Source organism: Apis laboriosa, unplaced genomic scaffold, assembly GCF_014066325.1.
Source record: "Apis laboriosa isolate Shangri-la unplaced genomic scaffold, ASM1406632v1 scaffold5_cov152, whole genome shotgun sequence".
Taxonomy (NCBI): Eukaryota; Metazoa; Arthropoda; class Insecta; order Hymenoptera; family Apidae; genus Apis; species Apis laboriosa.
Genome location: NW_025223857.1, coordinates 2,347,915 through 2,371,119, shown reverse-complemented (window position 1 = coordinate 2,371,119; position 23,205 = coordinate 2,347,915). Strand labels below are relative to the sequence as shown.

The 23,205-nt window shown below is 25.5% G+C and overlaps 5 protein-coding genes across 7 annotated transcripts in view; 3 read left to right on the top strand and 2 right to left on the bottom strand.

Moving 5' to 3' along the window:
* Positions 1–12: 12 nt before the first annotated feature.
* Positions 13–3,677, top strand: LOC122717968 (tyrosine-protein kinase transmembrane receptor Ror2). Its single transcript, XM_043942553.1, has 6 exons — positions 13–475; positions 576–766; positions 833–1,094; positions 1,174–1,416; positions 1,529–1,716; positions 1,905–3,677. Exons 1-6 carry the CDS (start codon positions 415–417, stop codon positions 2,904–2,906), a joined length of 1,947 nt encoding a protein of 648 aa, XP_043798488.1. The 5' UTR covers positions 13–414; the 3' UTR covers positions 2,907–3,677.
* Positions 3,678–6,698: 3,021 nt separating this feature from the next.
* On the bottom strand, positions 6,699–9,534 carry LOC122718051 (RUN domain-containing protein 1-like). The gene is made up of 9 exons (XM_043942724.1): positions 9,170–9,534; positions 8,971–9,064; positions 8,724–8,891; positions 8,412–8,592; positions 8,258–8,352; positions 7,374–8,129; positions 7,195–7,292; positions 7,017–7,111; positions 6,699–6,931 (listed from the first exon to the last, which is right to left on the bottom strand). Exons 1-9 carry the CDS (start codon positions 9,322–9,324, stop codon positions 6,825–6,827), a joined length of 1,749 nt encoding a protein of 582 aa, XP_043798659.1. The 5' UTR covers positions 9,325–9,534; the 3' UTR covers positions 6,699–6,824.
* Positions 9,535–9,917: 383 nt separating this feature from the next.
* Positions 9,918–15,831, top strand: LOC122717920 (protein lap1). Of its 2 annotated transcripts, none has more exons than XM_043942454.1 (11): positions 9,918–10,389; positions 10,509–10,675; positions 10,767–10,902; positions 11,096–11,385; positions 11,465–12,176; positions 12,440–12,630; positions 12,868–12,975; positions 13,237–13,690; positions 13,757–14,553; positions 14,657–14,728; positions 14,816–15,831. In XM_043942454.1, exons 2-11 carry the CDS (start codon positions 10,520–10,522, stop codon positions 14,990–14,992), a joined length of 3,093 nt encoding a protein of 1,030 aa, XP_043798389.1. In that variant the 5' UTR covers positions 9,918–10,389; positions 10,509–10,519; the 3' UTR covers positions 14,993–15,831. The 2 variants fall into 2 exon arrangements, with proteins under 2 accessions (XP_043798389.1, XP_043798388.1); XM_043942453.1 differs by having other exon boundaries at positions 13,754–14,553.
* A 2,609-nt stretch (positions 15,832–18,440) lies between these two features.
* On the bottom strand, positions 18,441–22,827 carry LOC122718215 (lipoamide acyltransferase component of branched-chain alpha-keto acid dehydrogenase complex, mitochondrial). Of its 2 annotated transcripts, XM_043943067.1 has the most exons (6): positions 22,722–22,827; positions 22,507–22,605; positions 20,749–20,873; positions 19,962–20,508; positions 18,878–19,273; positions 18,441–18,739 (listed from the first exon to the last, which is right to left on the bottom strand). In XM_043943067.1, the coding sequence occupies exons 2-6, from the start codon at positions 22,543–22,545 to the stop codon at positions 18,503–18,505; spliced, it is 1,344 nt and encodes a 447-aa protein (XP_043799002.1). In that variant the 5' UTR covers positions 22,546–22,605; positions 22,722–22,827; the 3' UTR covers positions 18,441–18,502. The 2 variants fall into 2 exon arrangements, with proteins under 2 accessions (XP_043799002.1, XP_043799001.1); XM_043943066.1 differs by having other exon boundaries at positions 22,507–22,730.
* The window catches only part of LOC122718214 (cysteine protease ATG4D), a 43,693-nt gene continuing 41,240 nt past the window's right edge, over positions 20,753–23,205 (top strand). The window contains exon 1 of the mRNA XM_043943065.1: positions 20,753–21,389. The gene's annotated coding sequence lies outside the window, so the exon portion shown is untranslated. The remainder of the gene's footprint in view (positions 21,390–23,205) is intronic.

The following is a 23,205-nucleotide window of genomic DNA, read 5'->3' as shown; positions in this document are numbered from 1 at the left end:
ACATATGATAGACAAAAACAAAATTTTTCTTAAAATAACTTAATTGTAGTTGCTATTTAAATTATGTGTTCGATATTATAATTCGTAATTGACGTTAGTTCATTTGATGAATATTTTTGTTAACAGTTTATCGTACTGTCTCCTCCATCGAAAACAGTTTAAAAAATTAGAATCAATAATTGTAATATTCATTTTGTGATCATTAGATACATTGAAAAATACGTTCAACTAACGCATAAAATGGAGTATCAGAATCGACTGTGTATGAAAAAATACTTAATTTACACCATAGATTTAATACTTTTTAATATAAATTAAATGAACATCGGCATCAGCGTATTTCTCATATAAAAAAATTTGTTGTAAACATGTGATATTTTCTCTTGACATTCTTTTAAGCTGTATATATAAATAATGATGTTCTGGATTGTTTCTCTAGTAGCAATCATTTTGCATTTCAGTTCTGCACAGACTAGTATGTATTTTATATATATATATATATATATATATATGTATATAAAAAAAAAATATAACTCAATGAAAAATATTTTGAATTTATATTTTTATTTTTATAGAACCTGAATCACAAGGTTATTGTGCACCATACAATGGGAAGATTTGTAAGAAATATTTAACTGGAATTGGAAAAGTATGGTTTAATGATTCCAATGATAATCCTGGAGGATGGTTAAATGAACGTATTACAACTAATTTATGGGAAGAATTGATACAACGATTAGTTGAACCATGCCGTTCAGCTGCAGAAGTATGTATTGATATTAGATTAATAAGAATACAAAAAAATATAAAAAATATTATTTGATCATTTCAGAAAATGTTATGTATGTATGCTTTTCCACAATGTCACAACTCAGTTGGTCTACCATTATGTTATGAAGATTGTATGGCAGTACGTCATCAGTTTTGTTTTAATGATTGGGCAATGATAGAAGACAACAAACAAAGGGATATTTATATCAGATCAAGAGGTCATTTTACATTACCAGATTGTGAATCACTGCCAAAAATAATCAAAGGAAAAGTGACTTGTTCTCATATTCATTTAACTGATATGAATGAAGATCTTGTTACATGTAAAAAAAATTTAAAATGATTCTAGAAATTATCAAATATCATCATAATATATAATTTTTTAATAAAATATAATTTTAGATGATTGTGTCAAGGGTAATGGTAGGTTTTATATGGGCAAAGTAAATAAAACAAAATTAGGCTTGGATTGTCAGTCATGGAATGCACAAATACCACATAATCATGATAGGCCACCAGATGTCTTCCCTCAAATTCGTTATGGAGAGAATTATTGTAGAAATGCAGGTGGAGATGAACCAATGCCATGGTGTTTTACCATGGATCCTCATATACGATGGCAATATTGTGATATTCCTATATGCGGTAGGCATTTAATACCTAGTATGACACACAAAGATAGAAATATTATATATACATATATAATCATAATAATATAATATATACTCATTGTAATTTTTTTTTACTTTTAATGCAGATAATATAACAAATAAAATTCCAGAAATAGATCCTAAAGATTTAGTAATGGATACATTATTTACTCCAATGTTTATATTGATATTGTCTTCATTAGGATTTGTAATTATAACTGGAACTTTATTATCCATTATTTTAAGTCATAGACTTCACAAAAGACATCAAGGATATAATCCTACAGATAATCAGGTATATCAAAAGTAATAAATTTCTATTGATTATATTATTTTGAAATCATATAATTTTAAAAGTGCAATGTCCAGAAAAATATTGCTGAGTCTGGTCTTTATATATTATTTTATTATCACAAATAAAATAATAATAATAATAATAATAATAATGCATGTGTCATATTGTTACAATTATATAATTTTCAGTATGTCAGTATTGATTTGGACAAACTACCAAGTAATGATGCATACCATAAAACAAGTGCACAACTTAATCCAAAATTGGAAAAACTTGAATTTCCAAGAAATAATATTATTTATGTTCGAGATTTGGGACAGGGTGCTTTTGGTAGAGTATTTCAAGCAAAAGCACCTGGTCTTGTTCCAGGTGAAGAATTTACCAATGTTGCTGTAAAAATGTTAAAAGAAGAAGCATCAGATGATCTGCTCAAAGATTTCGAACGAGAAGCATGTCTTCTTGCCGAATTCGATCATCCAAATATCGTCAAATTATTAGGTGTATGCGCTTTAGGTCGACCAATGTGTCTTCTTTTTGAATATATGGGTCGTGGTGATTTGAATGAATTTCTCCGATCTTGTTCACCGGGAAATTATATTATTCGAAGTCTAGAAAAAGATGAACATTTCACAGATTCTCGTTTATCGCATATGGATTTGATTAATATTGCGCTTCAAGTAGCATCTGGAATGGTATATTTGTCAGATCGAAAATTCGTTCATCGAGATCTCGCAACGAGAAATTGTTTGATCAATGATCAAATGATTGTAAAAATAGCAGATTTCGGTTTGTCGCAAAAAATCTATTTACAAGATTACTATAAAGGCGATGAACAAGATGCTATTCCAGTTAGATGGATGCCTTTAGAAAGTATATTGTATAATAAGTATACCGTCGAATCTGATGTATGGGCGTTCGCGGTATGCTTGTGGGAAATATTTAGTTTTGCGCTCCAGCCTTATTATGGAATGACGCACGAAGAAGTTGTAAAATATATAAAGGAAGGCAATGTACTCCAATGTCCCGAAAATACTCCGCCGGCGATATATGATCTGATGAAACTTTGTTGGAACAGGAAACCATCAGATAGACCTACTTTCAGAACAATTTATAATACTCTTGATACTATAAAATACAATCTAGAAGCAGAAAATAAGTCGGATAGTGTACCATTGCGTATTCACGTTTAAACTTGTTGATAATTTGTCTCTAAAGGAAATTCAATTATTTATATAATTATGAAATAAGTGATATTTATGGAAAGAGATAAAGGTAAGTGGTAAATTATACTAGATGTTATATATAACTGCCTTTGTTATGTTTGTTATGTAGCCTTATTAAATGAATTAATATATATTAAAAATGTGTTAAACTAACACACATTGGCTACTATTATGTTCACAAGAATGATTGCATAAATGCATCAAGTCAAATTTGTAAATTGAAAAAATTTTTTTACTTGATTTATATCTATTATTCTTGTAAATATACTTACTATTAATCTTTTTTTATAAAATATATTTGCAGTTATTAAATTTAAATGCGATTTAAAAAGATAATCATAATATTTCTCTAGATAAAATTATTAACAATTTATTTTTATTAATAATTTATTTAAATTTATGTCAAGACTAAAAAACTAAAGACTGCTATATATGAAGAACACATATATGTAATTAAGATACTGTATGAGTGTTTTAAAGCGATTTTTCGCACATACAAATTTTGATCTTGCATTGTGTTTTGTCTATTGTGATTTTATGCATTCCGTCAACGAATTTTACAATAATATATATAATACGTTACTAACTACCACTAAAAAAACTACATATTTATGACAGTCCAATCTAATACTAAAAATGAAACTTAATGATACAAAACAAAAATTTCAGTGGTAATATTACAATTATAAAATGTTTATTACTATGTAATAAGAATGCAAAACTCAATGTTTTTTCTAAGCAAATAATAGATTAATTTGTGTGTTGCTATAAATATTAACTTGTTTATATTTGCAAAGAAAAAAGTAAAAGTATGCTTATGAAAATTTATATACAGTATTGCTATTACTTTTTTTGAAAGATTTCATAAAAATGATTTCATAATACAATTTTCTTAAACAATTATAATAATGATGCTTAAAATATTTATTTAATATTCTATTAAAAAACAAAAATCTTTCTAATTAATAATAAATATTTAATAACTAAGAATAATGAATTTTTCGTTTTAATAATTATAAAGATATTTATATTACTAAAACAATTTTTATTATCTGTGAATACTTTTTTTTGACTCCTTTTTTAATATATTTTTATGAAAAATTGAAAAAAAAATATTTAGTTGAACTAGTTGACCTGATAATTATAAGTATGTGCATAAAGATTTATATACATATATAATTGTATGTATTAGCGATGTTTTTTTTATTTTTTCAAAATAAAAATATGTTAAGAGACATACATTGTATTATGAAAAACAGGCAAACTTTCCTATATATAAATATATATGAAACAAAAAAATAACAATGTTTTACTAAAGCCTAAGACAGATAATATTGAATTTATATAACTATGTGAACAATTTGGCTATAAAGAAATGGGTTTATATTTAGCAACGTTATATGTAAACTGTCCTTAATTGTTAGATGTTAGATCGTTGCTGTATCAAAAAACATAGCTTATTTAATGTATGAAAATTAATATCATTAAAAGCTATTATGACGAATGTTATAGTAAAAAAATAAAAAACATTAAATGAGTGTATACTGTGCAACTGTTATACATAAGGTTTGAAAGTAAATTATTATTGTACTGTAAACAATATTTAAATGAATGTTTTACTTGTAATATAGAATTAATTTGAAGTATTTATTTTATAGGCATATAATATTATTAAATGAAAAATGAAAATTTAATTTGAACTCTTTCTTATTTGTACTTTATGTTGATTCCAATTTTTTGTGATATAATTTAGTATTTTTTCAATATTAAAATTATCTATTGGTATTTTATCATTGCATTTGCATTCCAATAGATGTATCTCACTCATCAGTATTTTCACAAGGATATATATATATATATGTTGCGAAGAGCATATTTATTTGTGAATGTTGTATCCTATGCTTAAGTACCTAGATATGTGTAATATGAATGTCATTATCTAATTGATTTTAAAAAATAATTAATTAAATCATTTGGTTGAGCATTAGAAATATGATTTACTATATACAAAAAGTGTGAATGCAATATTCAAATGCTCTTCCACAGATCTTTTTATACACGACTTTTATATTGTGAAGATGACAAAAAAAATTTTTACCAAGCCTGTGCTCTTACATCTGTGTATTTGTATCCTGTATGAGTAGAATTGTACATGATAATATGATATTACGATAATACATGCACGATATGTATTATCTATGACCAAGAAATTTCTGGTATTATATACTTCGTTGAGTTCAGATGTGTTATTAACGATAGTAAACTCTATTCTGAATTTTATGTACAACAAACTAATCTAATCTGTAAAAACATAGAGATTCCTCGATACTCTATAAATCTTTAACGAAATTCATACATTTACAAAGAGCAATCGATTACATTTTATTTTATTGTAAAGAATCATATTTAACTGAGCTAATAAAAATTATGTACCTTATATACTATGAATATCGAGGAATTATCAATGAAATATTACGAACATGTTGAAAAAACTGCTATGAAACTTTTACTGATGTACAACTTTTACAAGAAATAAACAACCAATTTCATATATTCCATAGTTTTTTCTTTATTTATATAAAAAAATGGAATATTGGGACAATAAATTGCAAAAAAATAAATACATTGTTCCATAAATATATTTCCGCAAATTTTTTTCAATGAACTAACGTCAAATCATGGTATATAAAAAGCAAATTTATATAATATAATACAATCATACAATTAATATTCTTACAGCTACCTTATACGTGAAATATCTTGTATAGGCGATACAATAGTCGCATATATATCTTAGGAAACTACTGTTTTAAAATAATGCATATATTTTAATAAAATGTATGTCTTTTTTGAAATAATGTTCATAAAATTAGGAACAATAATTTACTGCTGTATACATAATATTTGATATACATACATATTTTTAGCTGTACAATAAAAAAGAATAATTTTTCTCATGATTAACTAAGCATTTATACTGTACAAATCAATTATAAAATTCTATAAAATGTAACAAAGATAAAATATTAGCAATATATTACAACATTAAAATTTACACACATTAATAAATCATTATTAAATTTAATTATTACTTCAATGATATGTTATCATAAAATTAAAAATTAAAAAAAATGCACTTATTTAATTTATGGAGTATTAAAAACAACTTTGGTTTATTCTTTGGATTTTGATAGATTAATTCTTAATATAAATTAATATGATTTCCTTGTAATGAAATTTAGTATCAAGATCTTAAATTTAATCACAGTAAAAATCACGTTCATTAATTTTATAAATCCCATTTAAATTTACAATATTACTTTTTAAATGGTGTAAATAAAATTTTTTATTCCAAACTTATTAATTTATCATGAACGTGCAATATCCAAAAATATAGTTAAAAATAACTAGATAATGTACATATATTTCAGTCCTTATTGTTGTCAGGCAGCGTTATATTATTACCTGTTCTGCACTTTATATTGTATTACAAGATTTATATTATAATTTATCATTGATACTTTCACGTATGACATATTATTATTTTTTATTTTTTGCATGATACTTTATATTCTCGAAATAATATAATTATATAAATAAAAAAAACTAAATTCTAAAAATACGAGATCAAAATACTGATATTTTAAGTTATTACATTATTGCATTATAAGAATTGTTTAATAATGAATATTCGAAAAATAACAAAATATTTGCAAAATAATATTTAAAAATTATTTAAAAAGATATACTATCATAATATTAATATAAAGTTAAAATATACTGTTTGTTATTTACTTAATTGAAAAATCTGATATTTCATCTTTAACTTGCTAAAAATAAGTACCTATATTTTCTCCTAAATATAATATTTAATATTTTTTGCAATCAAAATGCGTCTTTTATATTTTGAAACTGTCTTACCGCCAAATCAACTGGTAGATCAAATTTGTAGCTAGTAAGGCGATCGAGAGTATGAAACGCATCTTGGAAACCTATTTGTAATAATAATATAAAGATATTCAAAGATAGATCAAAATGTATCCAATAAAAATAGTTGTACATTAATGTCTTAATTACCTGTTTTTATAACATAACTCCATGATGTATAATGATTTTCAAGAAGATATTGACATTGCAAGATAAGTTTTAACCAAATAACAAGTTTGTTAGTACTATAATAAAAAAGATATAAATCTTAAATTTTTATTCTCATAAAACGATTTTTAACTAATTTTCTTGTAAAATGTTTACTCACTTAAGAGATGCACATATAAATGCTTTAAAATGAGAATCATAACTCCTTTTGTATGGACTGTGTGATGCAATAATGTTTCCAATTGTTGTTAATAAACTCTAAAAGTTATAATTTTCTTATAAAATAAATTCTATTTAAATTTAATTTGAACAAAATATTATCAAGCATATAATAGCTACCTGTTTAGAAGAAACAACTCTTCCACCTGCTAGATCGAGATTAAAACTTTGAGATAATTTTTGTGCTGGACTAGAATTGTAATGATGGCCATTTTTAATTTCATAATACTTCAATATTAGTTCCCATGCATGCATTAAATTAGAAGTAGAAGAATTTCTTTGAGGAAAACATCCAACAAATGGTACTACACTATTAGAACGCGCATCAGACATTAAACCGTGTTGTATTAAATCACGTATGGAAGTTGCTAAATGCTTCCTTACAGCAGATGTTACTCGGGCATTGCAATGAGACATAGAATCTGAATCCGAAGCGTAATCGTCTTCATTAGCAATATCGTCATCTTCTGGATGACGCTCAACTTCGGCAATAGTCTCTATAACATGTTCAACTGCGATATCTAATCTTGTTCTTAAATCACGCCAATTATGTATAGAATTTTTCTTAAAGTTTCTTCGAACTCGTTCACTACCACAACCTAATTGAGATACTAGGAACATATGTAACAGAGCTACAACTTTCTTAACAGTGTTCAGAGTTTTTGTTCTATTTTCTTCATCTGTTTTTCTGTTAAATGATTTTTTAGCATAAGAAGTAGAACCAGCAGGATTTGTATGTACTGGGCATGCACAGGTACATGCTAAAGTTTCTGTACTAACTTCTCCTTGAAGATAATTTATAAAACGTTCTAAATCTGCAATTTGTGTTTTTAATTGTGATACTAACTGTTCTTTCATTTTCAAAGGACTAACAATCTGTAAGTGATTATAAGTTGATTATTTTTTTTTTTAATTCATTAATCTATCAATTATTATCATATCAATTATTATTATATTATCAACTATTTTTTTGGTAATTTATTCTATTAGACAAAACAATTTACCTGGCTTATAGCATAATCTACTTGCCATCTTAAATCATCAACTGGTAATTTACAAAGATCATCAACATTGAAATTTAATTTTTCTTTTAAATGATCTGGGGAAAATAATAAGATCAGAATAGATTTTAATCAAGTATTTATCTAAAAAACTTACTTATTATGATATTCTGTCTCTCTAATATCATGCTTTGTGGTAAATCTGCATCACCAGTTTCATAGGCATATTTTTCTAGATCTTCTAATTGAGATTTTAATTGACATATTAATTCTTTTTGTTTTGTTCTTTGTAATGCCATTTTAGATTCAATATCAATATCATTTATTACTCCAGATATCTATTAAGTTATAAAATATTGAATTATCTTTTTAATAAAACAAACAACAATTTTAAGAAATTAATAAAAGATATATAATAGTTATATAATATATAACATAGTTAAATATAGCTAGTTTTTATGTGCCTTACACTTTGTTTGCAAGACATTGGAGAAGTTGGGGTAATTGATCTACTATCAAGTGATAAATTATTTGGAACATCTGGTATTCCCCTAAAAGCAAATTCTTCTAATTCTTTGAGCAATGTTTCTTTTTCATTTGCTGGTGCATCTACAATTTGTCTTAAACGAAATTGAACCTAAGATAACCAGATTTTAAACATTAAAACATTGTATTTTATAACAAATACAAGTTATAATTTCATATTTATTTAATACCTGGGCAAAATGAGTAGTCAGTGCTATAAGAGATGAATTAAGCATTTCTTGTTCTTCCTCAAGCACTTTTAGCCTTTCCATATCATATGGTAAACTATTAGAATATATCAAAAATATTTGTAAAATTAAATTTTTCCCTTGGATATACAATTAACAGTAATAAATATTGCATCTTTTATGTTATTTATGAAGTACTTACTTTTCCATATTATCGACATATTTATATTCATCGGCAAAATCATTATCACCATCATTTGCACCAACGGGTGCCCATCTCTCGCCTGATGGTCTATCACTTTCATCCGAGTTTTCGATATCCTCATTTTCACTACCTTTATAGTCGCCAGAACTCATTTTCCTATTGTTTACGATCTTGATTTCTTTCGAAAATTCTACCTTGCATTCATGAATCTTAGTTAATCTCAGTTATAATCAATATAACAAATGTTTCAATGTATGACAATTCTTTTTTCTATTTGTACATATTACATAAATTTAATTTTTGTTATAACACATTACAATGTCTTGTCTTCTATTCTCATCACGCTTAATCCATTAATTAACTTCTGCGCACGTGTACGAATGAAAACGTCACTTGTCGTTGTCGATTTTGCGCCAGCTAAGGCGCATTCTCATATCAAACAACCACAAATATTGTAGATTTAAGATTCGTTCACTTTTTAGGATAAAATTTGTATTATAATTGATTCATACTACTATATAGACAAAAATATTCAATAACGATCTGCTATATTGAACATGCATTTTTATTTCTAATGACGTTTATAGTAATAAATTTTGCAAAATCTTTGTAATATATATTACATGTTGCATAAAAATCTACAAACAATTGTTTAAATAAAATATTGAGGCGTTATGAACAAACCATTAATATTATCGAAGATTTTTCGATAAATAGTAATCTCGTTGTATGCCTAGTCGAATTTCACAAATGTGTCAAATTGTTTTATCTTTGAGAGAACATTCTTTATTGCTTTATTGGGTCATAATTAGTTACTACTCTATTGATTGTATAAAAAAATAGAATATGCAGCAAATAACAGTGAGACATATTTATAAACAGAATTTTTGAAGAGAAATATCGAATAACCTACATCTTATGACATAACCAGTGTTGATCAACGCATCATTACGTTTTGTACATTATTCTCATTTCTACTTGAGAAAAAAAACTTATCAACAAGTGCATCGCGTATCATAGTATTCGCGATGATGTGGCAAGAAATAACTTTGACAAAGCCGGCACGTAAAAAACCGAATATTGACACATTGATAGCCGAATGATTTTTAAAAATTTCATAGAATAATTTTTAGCGAATCCAGTTATTTTATTCAAGAATCTATCTTTTATTATACATATATCGATGATAAAGAATCATCATTCTTGAAGTATTATAGGTAATAAAAAGAATTTTTCGATACTTTATAAATTTTTTTAATTCTAATTATTATTAAAAAAATATATCATGATTTCTTTTTATAAAAAGTACATATTTTTCAAAAAAATTTGTTTGTAGTTATACATGAAATGGGTAGTGCTTGGTGGCAGTGTGCTGCATGTTTGAGAACACAAGAAGAAGATATCTGTGAATTGCACTTAAATAATTGTAATCTTTATGATGTACCACCTGATGTGTTCATTTATGAAAGAACATTGGAAAAACTCTATCTTGATGCCAATAGGGTAAAAATAAATATTAGTGATTATTTTTTATATATCTATTTTTTTATCTATTCCTATGATTCAAAGATATAATTTTCATATTTTATTATAGATAAAGGATCTTCCAAGACCATTATTTCAGTGCCATGAATTACGAGTACTTTCCCTCAGTGATAATGAAGTCACAACGTTACCACCCGCCATAGCATCATTAATTAATTTGGAATATTTAGACCTCAGTAAAAATAGTATGAATCTAAATTATATTTATAATTAAATTATATTTAATTATAATAAATTAATATTAAATTATAAATTATATAAATTAATATTAAATTAATATTAATTAATACTAAATTAAATTATATTTTTTTTATGTAAAAGTTTTATATAGTTCTTTTTATAAATAATTTATCACAATTTTTGTATTTACTTTTTTAGGTATTAAAGAACTACCAGACAGTATAAAAGAATGTAAAAATCTTCGTTCTATAGATATCAGTGTTAATCCATTTGAACGTTTCCCAGATGCTATTACACATATTGTTGGATTAAGAGAATTGTATATAAATGATGCATACATAGAATATCTACCAGCAAATTTTGGAAGACTTTCAGCTTTGAAAACATTAGAACTTAGGGAAAATAATTTGATGACATTACCAAAGAGTATGAGTCGTTTAATAAATTTGCAAAGACTTGATATTGGTAATAATGATTTTACGGAATTGGTATGTTTACATTATATTTTTATATTATATTCTATGATTACTATTTATTAATTTATATACATTGATTTTTTTTTTTTAGCCTGAAGTTGTTGGGGATCTTATCAATCTCACTGAATTGTGGATAGATGGTAATGACATCAGACGTATACCACTCAACATTAATCAGCTTTACCGTTTAAATCATTTTGATTGTACCATGAATGCAATTCATATTATTCCATCAGAAGTAGAAGGATGGAGAGATATTTCCATTATGCATCTGTCATCAAATGAAATTTATCAATTACCAGATTCTCTTTGTTATTTACGTACAATTGTGACTCTTAAAGTTGATGACAATCAATTGAATGCACTGCCAAATGACATTGGACAAATGTCAAACTTAGAGGAGCTTATAGTTACTAAGAACTTCCTCGAATATTTGCCATCATCAATAGGACTTTTGCGAAAATTACATTGTTTAAATGTAGACAATAATTATTTGAGATGCCTTCCACCAGAAATTGGAAGTTGTACGGCGTTATCATTGTTGTCATTGAGATCAAACAATTTAACTCGAGTTCCACCTGAATTGGGACATTTATCTTCTTTAAAAGTACTCAATCTTGTAAACAATTGCATTAAATTTTTGCCCGTTTCTATGTTAAACTTGAGCAATTTAAAAGCATTATGGCTGAGCGACAATCAAAGTCAACCATTAGTGCCATTGCAACAAGAATTTAATTGTGAAGAAGACATGATGGTGTTAAGTTGCTTTATGCTACCACAAAAACCACGGCAAGAACTTGAGCGTAAGTATTTCTATCTATTTGGTGATATATACATAAATTTTATGCATTGTATAATATTATAATAAGTTTATATATAATAAAATATGATCCACTATTGCTGCTAGTGGATAATGAAGAAGAAGATGAAGAATGAAATGGTAAAGTATGTGCTAACAAATTTATTTACTAAAATATATTAATAATAATATTATTTAAAATTAATTAGAAATTTCTAATATAAATGTATATATAATTAGAATTTCGTTTTTTTTTTTTTTTTGTAGAAATAACACCAGCTGTAGGATTAATTTCGAGTTCAATTGTTGGTACTGGAAAAAGAATATGTTTTGCTGCTGAAGTAGAATCTGAGATCCCTAGACAACTTCACCGAGCACCAACTCCTTATCCTAAAGAGCTGCGCAACCTTGCTAGGCATGCCCGCAATTTACATCATCAATCAGCACATGATGAAAGAGTAAGAGTCGCGATTTAAAATGCAATTATTTTTTTTTTAATTTTATATCACTTTTGTTCCCTTTTTTCTTTCTTTTTTTCTAATCTAACAGGGAAAAAAATGTTTATGAATTAAAAATAATACTGCAGAATATAACAATTTCAAAGCCAATTAAAATGTTTTTCTTATATTTTTTTATGTATATTTTTTTATAATTAACATCTAGAATACAAGAAAATTGCCAATTGAAACTTACAGATGCATTTAGAACAGGAGACTATGATCAAAGAAGCTATTATTGCTACAACTACTTTGGACCTTACTTCAAAATCTGGGACCTGTTTTTCACAAAGTTTATTTAATAAGGTATTCATTAGAGAATTATGAAAAAGGCAATTTTATTAGATTGAAAAATAATTATTAATGATTTTGATAATAAAGTTAAACAAATGTTACAATAGATTAAAATATAATTGAAAACAAATGAATTCAAGAAATACAAAAAAATATATATATTTATATTAAAAAATAAAGCAATATTAAATAGAATTTTATAGGGATAATCTTAAAGTTTCTGCAAATAAGGAATAAAGAATCATGAAATAATTTTAAGTTTCTATTCTTTAGGGTTCACATTCATCATTATCACCAACCGAACATCATATATCAAAAGAGTGCAAAGCTAATACTCCTACGGATATTGGAACAGAACAATCTGTTTCAGAAGAATCTTCCGATGAAGCGAACAAAACGGTTCTTGCAAAAGAAAAAAGTCCAGATATCAGAGAAGCAAAATATATTCGTAATCCTACATCTGAATACATTTCCAAACCTCCAACAGTAGCAGATTATGTAAATTCTACTTGGAAACCGGATGAATATTCGAAAGCAAATACAGCAAAAATTATTGAATCAGAAAAGTTTATAGAACCTTATAAAAGTATGCCTATTATTATAAGCAACAAGAATACTGATCATGTTCAAATACAAAAAATAAATGAAGTACCACCTGTCCCACCACCATATCATATTGCTGCTGCATTTTCAAAAAAAGCAGCACTTTTTCAACAATTAAATCAATGTAAGTCATTTTCTTTTTTTGTTATTAAGATGGCAATATGGATTTTTTATTTTGTCATTACAGCAGCTCAATTGGATTTGTCTCCTCCACAAATTGATATTAACACATCAAATTTAAAAATATCACAGGAAACGCAAATACAAAGTTATGACGAAGAACAATATAATGATAAATTTTCAACAAATAATACAGATGTAACTAATAAAACAAATAACGATAAAAAGATAAATTCTTTTAATAATACTGATCAAACACATATATTAACAGAATCAATAGATCCAGAACAATCCTTAGAAGGAGATAGATCATTAAAGCCAAGTAGAATTCCTATTTTAAAGATAAAACATTTAGAAAATACAAATTCTATTTCAAACAGCGATTTATCAAATAAAAACTGTATAAATTCTTCTGTTGAAGATTATGAAACTTTAAAAATATTGAACGCATCATGTATACCTACATCTCCGATAACAGGAAAAAAATATCGAAGTCCGCTTTCTATGCAACACAAAGTTTCGGATCGATCAAAAAAAATAATAAATGGAACTTCAAATAATAATGCTTCCTGTGATAATTTATCTATGAATGCAACAAATTCAACTTTAGTTACAAATCCAAATATGGAAGGAACTTCAAAAACTTTATCTATTGAAACATCATTAAATATGAACAATTCTGTCAATATAAAAAATGAAGCTAATTCTGGTCGAAGTACTCCAATTTTATCAAATAATAAGTTTCCAAATGAAGTGACTAATTCTAATGTTGATAAATATAAAATTGTTGGACGGAATGAATCATTAAATCCAGAAAGAAAACCAAGATTTAAATGGATGTTCGGACCGCATAAGAACGCTAATGTTGTATGTTTCTTTTTCTCTTATCTTTTTTTTTTTTTTTTTTGTTTTATAATAATATTTACATAATATTTTTACAATTCACAATTTATAACTATTATTTGTACAGTTGCCTGTTCAAGTGAAAAAAAATCCTGGTCTTGGTTTTAGTATAGCAGGTGGAGTAGCAGGAGCCGAAACCGTAAATATTTCAAATTTAAATGGAATATAATGTTTTTTTTTTGTAAAATTTTCTATTTTTTTAATTATCATTTTTATTTATTTTTAGGGAATTATAGTGACTAAAGTAAATCCAGATGGTCCTGCACAAGGTACACTTCGACCAGGAGATAAAATTTTAGAAGTGGATGGCATTGACTTTACTAAATCTGATCATAACAATGCTGTGGCTGTTCTTCGAGCAACAGGAGCAGTTGTATCCATGATGATTAGCCGTCATCAATGACATCTAGTTAAAGAAAAATAATCTTTTTTCATATACTAGTAATCAGTTTATCACATCGAACTGAATACATTTCATGTAAGTTTTTTTTAGTATATATATTTTTTAACTAACATTAGTGCATATCATACTTCATTGAAAAAACGAAAGTTCCATTTTATTAGTTCTAAACGCTTGTTTTCATGGTAGTAAATCATACTTTCCGATATCATCGAATTGAATTATACGACTGAAACAGCGTTACCAAAGGTGGGAGTGGTGGCATTTATTTGAGCAAATATTTCTAGCTTCCAATGGTTACGCCTTATGAACCGAGCTTTTTTTAAAAAAAAATAAATTCAAAAAAAATTCCGTTCATAGACTCTTAGATACCGTAGATTAGAAATACGCTCCTTTGCACAATTTACGATAAAAAGAAAAAAAAATTTAAAATGTGATGTACAATTAAAACTATTTTTAAGAAAAGTTTCTTCATGGGCCGATTCACAGCTCGCTCGTATTATTTGGGCACATAACTAGGTAAAATAGAAATTATTCAGCATAAAATTATAGAATGATAACTTTCTTCCTGAATTTCCAACTTCATAAAAATATATTTGTGTTGTTTTATGGTGTTGATTGTATTTGTGTCAACTTACCTGTTCTCTTTGCAGAGAACTGACAATGTGCCAGAAACAAATACTATTTATTATTCATATACACTTAAAAGAATACTATATAAAAAAATGAACATATATTATGCATATATATATATATACAAATATTATCTTTGTCGATTAAATGAGATTCTTACAGAAATTTTTTTTAAGATATCATATGAAATATTTTGTATTTAGAAATGATTTTTTTACAAATTTATCCAACAAAGATTTTAAAAGCACAAAGAAATGACTAATTTATTATTTAATAATTTTATTTTTATATTAAAAAATAGTATAGTTTAAATTATTTGAAAAATATCTGTAAGAATCTTGTTAAGGTAAAAAAAAAGAGAGATATTCTTCTATGTATTCTAATTTTATTAGTAATATTTTTAATTTTTTTATTAATTTCGCTATTGTTTTAAATTTTCTTTTCATTTTTTTATTTTTATTTTAAAAAATATTTTTTAATGAAAATTATTCATTAATAATACATTATATTTTCAAACGATTTTATATATTTTTACTTGCCATTGTTTCGTGATAAGTTTTTTTATTAAATATTAGCGATTCTCTTATAACAGAGTCAAGTTAAGTGTTTGATAAAATAAGATCTTTATTATTATGGTTGTGAATTATTATATTTGATTCATTCTATGTAAAGAAACAAATGTATGTACCTTGTAGAAACTATGTTTTCACAACAGTTATTAATATGGCATAATAATGCCAAATAGTAAGATAAAATACTACTTTTCTATGTTAGTAAAGTTAAAAAAAAAAAATGAAGATTAATCATGTAAATGGGTAGAGCTGTGAGATAAATGTTTAGAAAGATTGATGATAAATAACACAAATGAATACTGTTCAAGTCAAGATATGAGTTATAACCAATATATTGTTTGTATCCCAGAACTTTTATAACAAAATAACAATCGCACTTCACTTTACCTCGCATTTACAGAATAATTACTACGCACATTCTCTTAATATATATATTTCATTACATATTTTATAACAGTTTTAATTAATTTTGCTAGTTATATAAGGATTTAAAAGAAATGATTTATGCATTTTTGAAAGTATGTTTAAATAATATTTATTTTTTTTATTGTCTTTCAAAGTCAGTACGATGTATTTTTGGTATTCATTTTTGTGGTCAATTTCTTTAATAAGTTAGTTTTATATAAATATATATATATATATATATATTTATATATATTTATATATTACAGTTACATGATAGCTTTAAAATGAAAATATGCATGCATGTGCTCATATGACTGTTGAGTATGACTTCATATACACATATATATATATATATATATATAAATTGTTCTCTTCTATAACTATCTGAGCTTCAAATTTTTCAGTACATTATTTGGAATTATAGCGAAGTTTAGAAAGAGAACTTCCAGAATTAAGAATTATAACAAAAAGTGTTATATTTTCAGAAAGATTTCCTTCAAGTATACCGGTACAACTTATTCAGTGAATAAGAATTACTCTTTCTATGTAAAATACATAGAATTTTGATATATTTTAGAAGTAAATTGACAAAAAAGAGCAGATTATTTTTGATTTAAATATTTTGTGAAAGTAATTTTAGATAACTATATACTTGTACTCATACATATAATTATAAAGTATTCTTAGTCAAATTATTTAATTATTTTTTATGAGTACATGTAGTTCTATGATATATATATATATATAAAACTAGCTTGAGATTTAAATTTTGGATTAATTAAATTATCAATAATAATCTGCATACCTAGTCATATTGGAAAGTATGAAATATAATGAGGTGAATTGTAATTTCATCTAATAATATTTTTATTTCTATTAATAATTTGTGTAATTTTTTTAAATATCAATTTTACTTTAAGATTTATAATAGAAAAGGATGATATATTTATTGTATGCTTTACGTTTTAACAAATACTCTTATATGTTTATTCATTATTAGTATAGTGTACAAAGTAAACTTTAAATATGTATTAATATTTTCATAATAAGATATAACACTTTGTTTAATATGTATTATGTTATGCTCAAATACTCAATTAGAATTTTCTGCGAGATAAATTAATATTTTGATTGTTAAAAAAAGAATTTTGGACCATAAAACGCATATACAATCTTTTCTACTACTCTAACTACTAAACAGACTGACTACTTTTTGAGCAAATATTTAAGTGGCATTTAATGGAATGTATTGATTGTATGGGAAATGTGTGATTAGAAATGTGGTACATGAAACTGTATATATAAAAAATTAAAAATATGTAAGTAAACAAGTGGTCGTACTCATTACTTAGAATTTAATTTGAGTTATGATTCTTTTTTTTTTTGATATTTTTCTTTCTTTTTATAACTTTTTTTTTTATTTCATAAAATTAATCATTGATTTTAATTTGATAGAATAATTTTTTAAGTAAATTATAAAATGAAAATTACTAATAAAAAAACAATAATTAGTACAACCACTTTCTCAACCTATTTTTTGGAATACCTACTCAAAGAATTTGTATAACAATGTATAAATTAAATGTACAAAAAATGCTCACAGTGGTTTGACTGGTCATCATATAATAATTACCATACAGTTGTAACACTTTGAATATGTTAGGCAAAGATATTTTAACTTTCTTAAAAAATCCTAGTTGGTTGTGCAGCAATAAATAAATTAATATTTACGTATAAAATGTTTCCAAATTTGTATTATTCTTTACATATTTATTCTTATAAAATTGAAATACAATTATAAGATTTTCAATTGTTTATTATATATAAAGTCCAAATCATTATATATATAAATAAATTTCCATTAAAAAAATGCTTATTAAAATATCTCAGACATATATCATTTTTATACTCCTAATAATAAAAATAGAGGATTTTCTATATAATATTTCCAAAAATTCGAATACTTTGCCATTGTAACACCATCCACTACTCGATGATCGGCGGCCCAACTAATAGAAATTATATTTGTGGCTACAATGTTTTGTTTATCATCAAATCGTGGTAATTTTTGTATTTTTCCAAATGCGCCGATTACAATTTGCGGAGAAAGAATTATTGGTTTTGTATATGTTCCACCAACCTAAATAGCAGTTAAATTTTAAATTTGAAATTTAAATTAAAATTAATTTAAAATAATTTTAAAATTTAATTCAATTGTTTAATAATTAATATCACTTGATTTGTTTTGATTCTTTTTAGAAAATATTTTTAAACTTACAACACCGATGTTTGACAGCGTGAATGTTGTATTCGATATATCGTTTAATGGAATCGAAGATTTTCTTCCAAGTTTTTGTAGTCGATTCAATTCTTTCGCAATTTCTATGATATTCAAATTTTGAACATCTTTAATATTTGGTACAATTAAACCTTCAGATGTATCCATAGCAATACCAATATTATGACTCTTCTGAACGCGCAACGCTTGATTTTCTTCATCAAGCCAGCTGTTTAGTTGTGGCACTTTTTCTAATGCTCTAGATGCGGCCTTTATGAAGAATGGCATGAAACTTAATGAAACGCTTTGATCTTTCAGTGAATCTTTCACTTCGTTCCGGTAATCTATCAATTTGTTAATGTTACACTCATCGCTGTATACAAAATGTGGTATATTCTGTAAATAATGCTACACTTTGTCAATTTTGTATATTTTTCGCAATAGATTCATTTAATTATATATTTATTTGAAGTAATTAATGATATTAATACACAGATAAACATATATACTTCATATATATATATATATATATATATATATATATATACACTTCATATTTGAACATAAAGATATAGAATTAAGAAATGAAATAATTAAAATAATTATATTTTTTGAAACACTTTAACAACATTTCATCTGTCATTCGGACTAAGTACTTGGATTCGATCGATCGCTATCAATCGTATATATGAACGTTATTTTCAGACGACGCATTTTATATAATATTTGCATATTATCGAATTCATTTTAACTTAAGTTATATTAATTATTAATATTGCAGTTTCGAGACATTCAGTATGAGACATATATTATACGTTTTGTTATTATCTTAGAAAATTTTTTCTTAATAATAATATATAAATAATTCAATTTAAATATTTTTCGTTTTTTATATGCTCAATAAGAAATGAAAAAATAAAATATATATATATATAAATTAGAGATTTAAAAAAGAAATAAGAAAGAAGATAAATAATCAAAATGTTTTAAAACTATTCGATTAAAATAAATGGTGTAAATATATAATTTTTTAGGAATTTCAGCTTCTGCAAAATATTTTCGCGTAATAGAAAATTCAACTTACCAAGGATTGCGTCATCGTTTTCCACATATATTTACTATAACCTTTTATCGGTACCACTGTCTCCACTATTGGTTTTTCTTCAATTCTTTTTCTTATAGAGTTAACAGAAATTTTTTCCAAGTGAGTCAATATATCTTCTTTAAGTACTCGACCATTTTTACCAGTGGAAACAACATCCTTTAAGTTAATATTCTTCTCCATAGCTATCCTTCTAACTGCAGGAGTGGCTAAGGTTTTTTCTAACCCACATTTTACTATGTGTTTTTCTTCGTCGCTTTCAAAATTTTGTTTATTTTTAGTATTTGTGGTTTGTTGTTGCTGTTGCTGCGGATTCTCAGAGATTGTTGTTCTATCTTGTGCGTTTCCATTATCATCATCTAATTCAATGTCCAGCAATGAATTCCCTATCAGAGCTATATCATCCACCTTGTAGTGCAAGGCTTTAATTAATCCGTCGTAACGGCTGGTAATCGTCACAGATGCTTTGTCGCTTTGAACCTCACAAATGTTATCGAATTGAGACACTCGGTCGCCTGGTTTCACGTACCTATACATTTGAATATACGGAGCTATATTTCATTTGTTTTTAATACATTTGGAATAAAATGTACTGTTGTCGCACTATTAAAGGATACTTTGAATGTATTTATATATAGGTTATGTGTTTTTATTTTTTTTTTTAAATGTATTCTCAGAAAAAGATAGTCTGATAGTAAAGAGAAATGATCGATAATTACGAATATTTCGTGGATATAATGATTAACAGAAAATTCATTGTTTTGCTCACCATTCTTTTATCGTGACGTCTCGAATTCCTTCTCCGATATCCGATAGTTTGAAGGGGACGACAGCTCCGTATCGAAAGTAGCTTACGGAGAAAAATCGACATTTTTGATCGCGTACATTTCTAGCCTAAATAAATATTGATTTCTTTATAAATTCGTCAGCAATAACTTTGTTCTGAACAGAAGAATCCTTGCTTCTGAACAATTTCGTGTATCTATTTTAAATTTATATTAGAAACGAAATAAGAAAATTATATATTTGTATTTACATTCAAGCGCCAAACTTTAAAAAAATACTATCTTATACATTGAATTTGGCGTATTGAATTCGTTATCGATTATTAAAATGCGATCAATTTAATTTCGATTATACAATCGATTAGTGTGACGTTCTGTAGCCATCTTTAGTTTGAATTTTGACTTAAGCAAGTGAATCAGACGTGAATAAAGTGAAATAAAAATTGAAAAATAATCGAATAGAAACGAATTAGTGATTTAAGGAATGAATTAATAGTAGTGTATTGTTGTTTAGATAAGATAATTCGAATCGATATATAAATTAAATCAGCTGCTTCTGGATAATTTTCTCAGATCCGAAGACGAATACATTAAGCTTAATAATGGGAAGAAAACATCTGTACTGGTAAGTAATTATATTTACATATTTATCTTATCTTTTGATATCTATATTAAGCAAAACAAAACATATACTTAATATAAATCAAATGTTTGGATATTCTAATGTTTTGTTAATATAATTAATAATAAATATTTAAATAAAATTAATTATTTAGATGATTGTATATTATTGTAATAGGAAACATTAACCAATCACATCATATAATTTATAGAAATTATCCAATCAAAACAATTCTTATTTCTTCAAATTTTTCTTATTTTTAAAGACTATATAATTATTCATTATTCATTAATAATAATTCATTATTTAATCAAATACATCATATTTAATTCGAAATTTGAAATAGAATCAAAATGAATAGAAATCGAATTGGAAACCTTTCATAATTCTCTATTAATTCCGTTACATATTCTGACACAAAATGTAGACGCTTTTAGCAACTTTGATCAGATGGCTAGGTCGCGTGTTAATTTCATTTATTGCGACACGGTTACGTGTTTATTACTTTAGTAGTTCTCTGATGTATAATTTGCTCAGAGACCACAAAATGGAGTGTATCGTAAGAGATGACGTTCTCTAGCAGAACATATATTGGCTCTCTAAAGGTTGAACAATCCCAATATAAACGGCATATAACTAGATTGCTAGCCATATCTACGTCATGTTGATTAAACGCATCAGATGATAAAAAATATTTGTTGTTTTCCTTGTTTTCTATATTTTAGTTACTTAATTTAATTTTTGATATTAAGTGTGACATCATCATGTTCTTGTTAGTAATAAAATAATCGTAAATATTAAATTTATTCTCATCTTTATGCTTACATCAATCATTTTTATATTTGATATTTTAGAATTTTATTCAAATTGAAATATTTTCTAATTCATATATAAATAATTTCGTCTATATTTTTTTTTTATTTTTATATGATATATATATTTCAATTTAAACAACATTTCAAATATTGAATATCAAAGTGATTCGATTTGTCATGGAATCGTTTTGTTCGTTAAACGCGCACTCGAAAATTACCGAGCATAGCCGAAATTACACGATGATAATATTTATAATGATTTATCGATTCATATCAAGATATATCGTTATTCAATATTCTCTTACCAAAAATGTTAAAAACGTGAACTTCTTGATTATTCCCATCGCAAAAAAATTTCACCAGTTCCAAATATAATCAAGATTTTCTTTTGAAATATATCGCAGCTAATGGAGAAGTGAAAGATTGTCCATAATTATAAAGATATAAGAGTATGGTTCTTTCGAGCAAGCTTGTTATTATCATTGCGTCAGTATTATCAAAATAATATATGTTTACGTACTTGGAAGAGAAATTACGCAACTGCTGTATCAGTGGCACTGGTAAAGAATAAAATTATTTTGTACTTAATGAACGATTATATTCCGTTATATTCCTTTGATGCACAAACGTTAATTTCAACGAGTTCTTTCGTGGTTTTGTTCGTCATTGATAATATTTATGATCGTTGTTAATCGATTGAAGTTTTGACATTATTTAAATTTAAATGCACATTGGATCTGCATAATAATGAAACAACTGTGATAACGATTATTTATTTAAATATTATTATTTTCAAATATAATTGTTTCATTGCTTTTTCGTTTTCTTTTAATCAGACACTTTTATACAGAATCGAATATCACAACATTGTCCTTCTTTTTCAATGATTTCCTTGAATATTTTCGATTGTTTAAAAAATTTACATGCAATACAAGTTATGAATATTCTTACACAGGTCATTAAATATTAAGATGCATTTGAATGTAAAAATATTTTTTCATGAT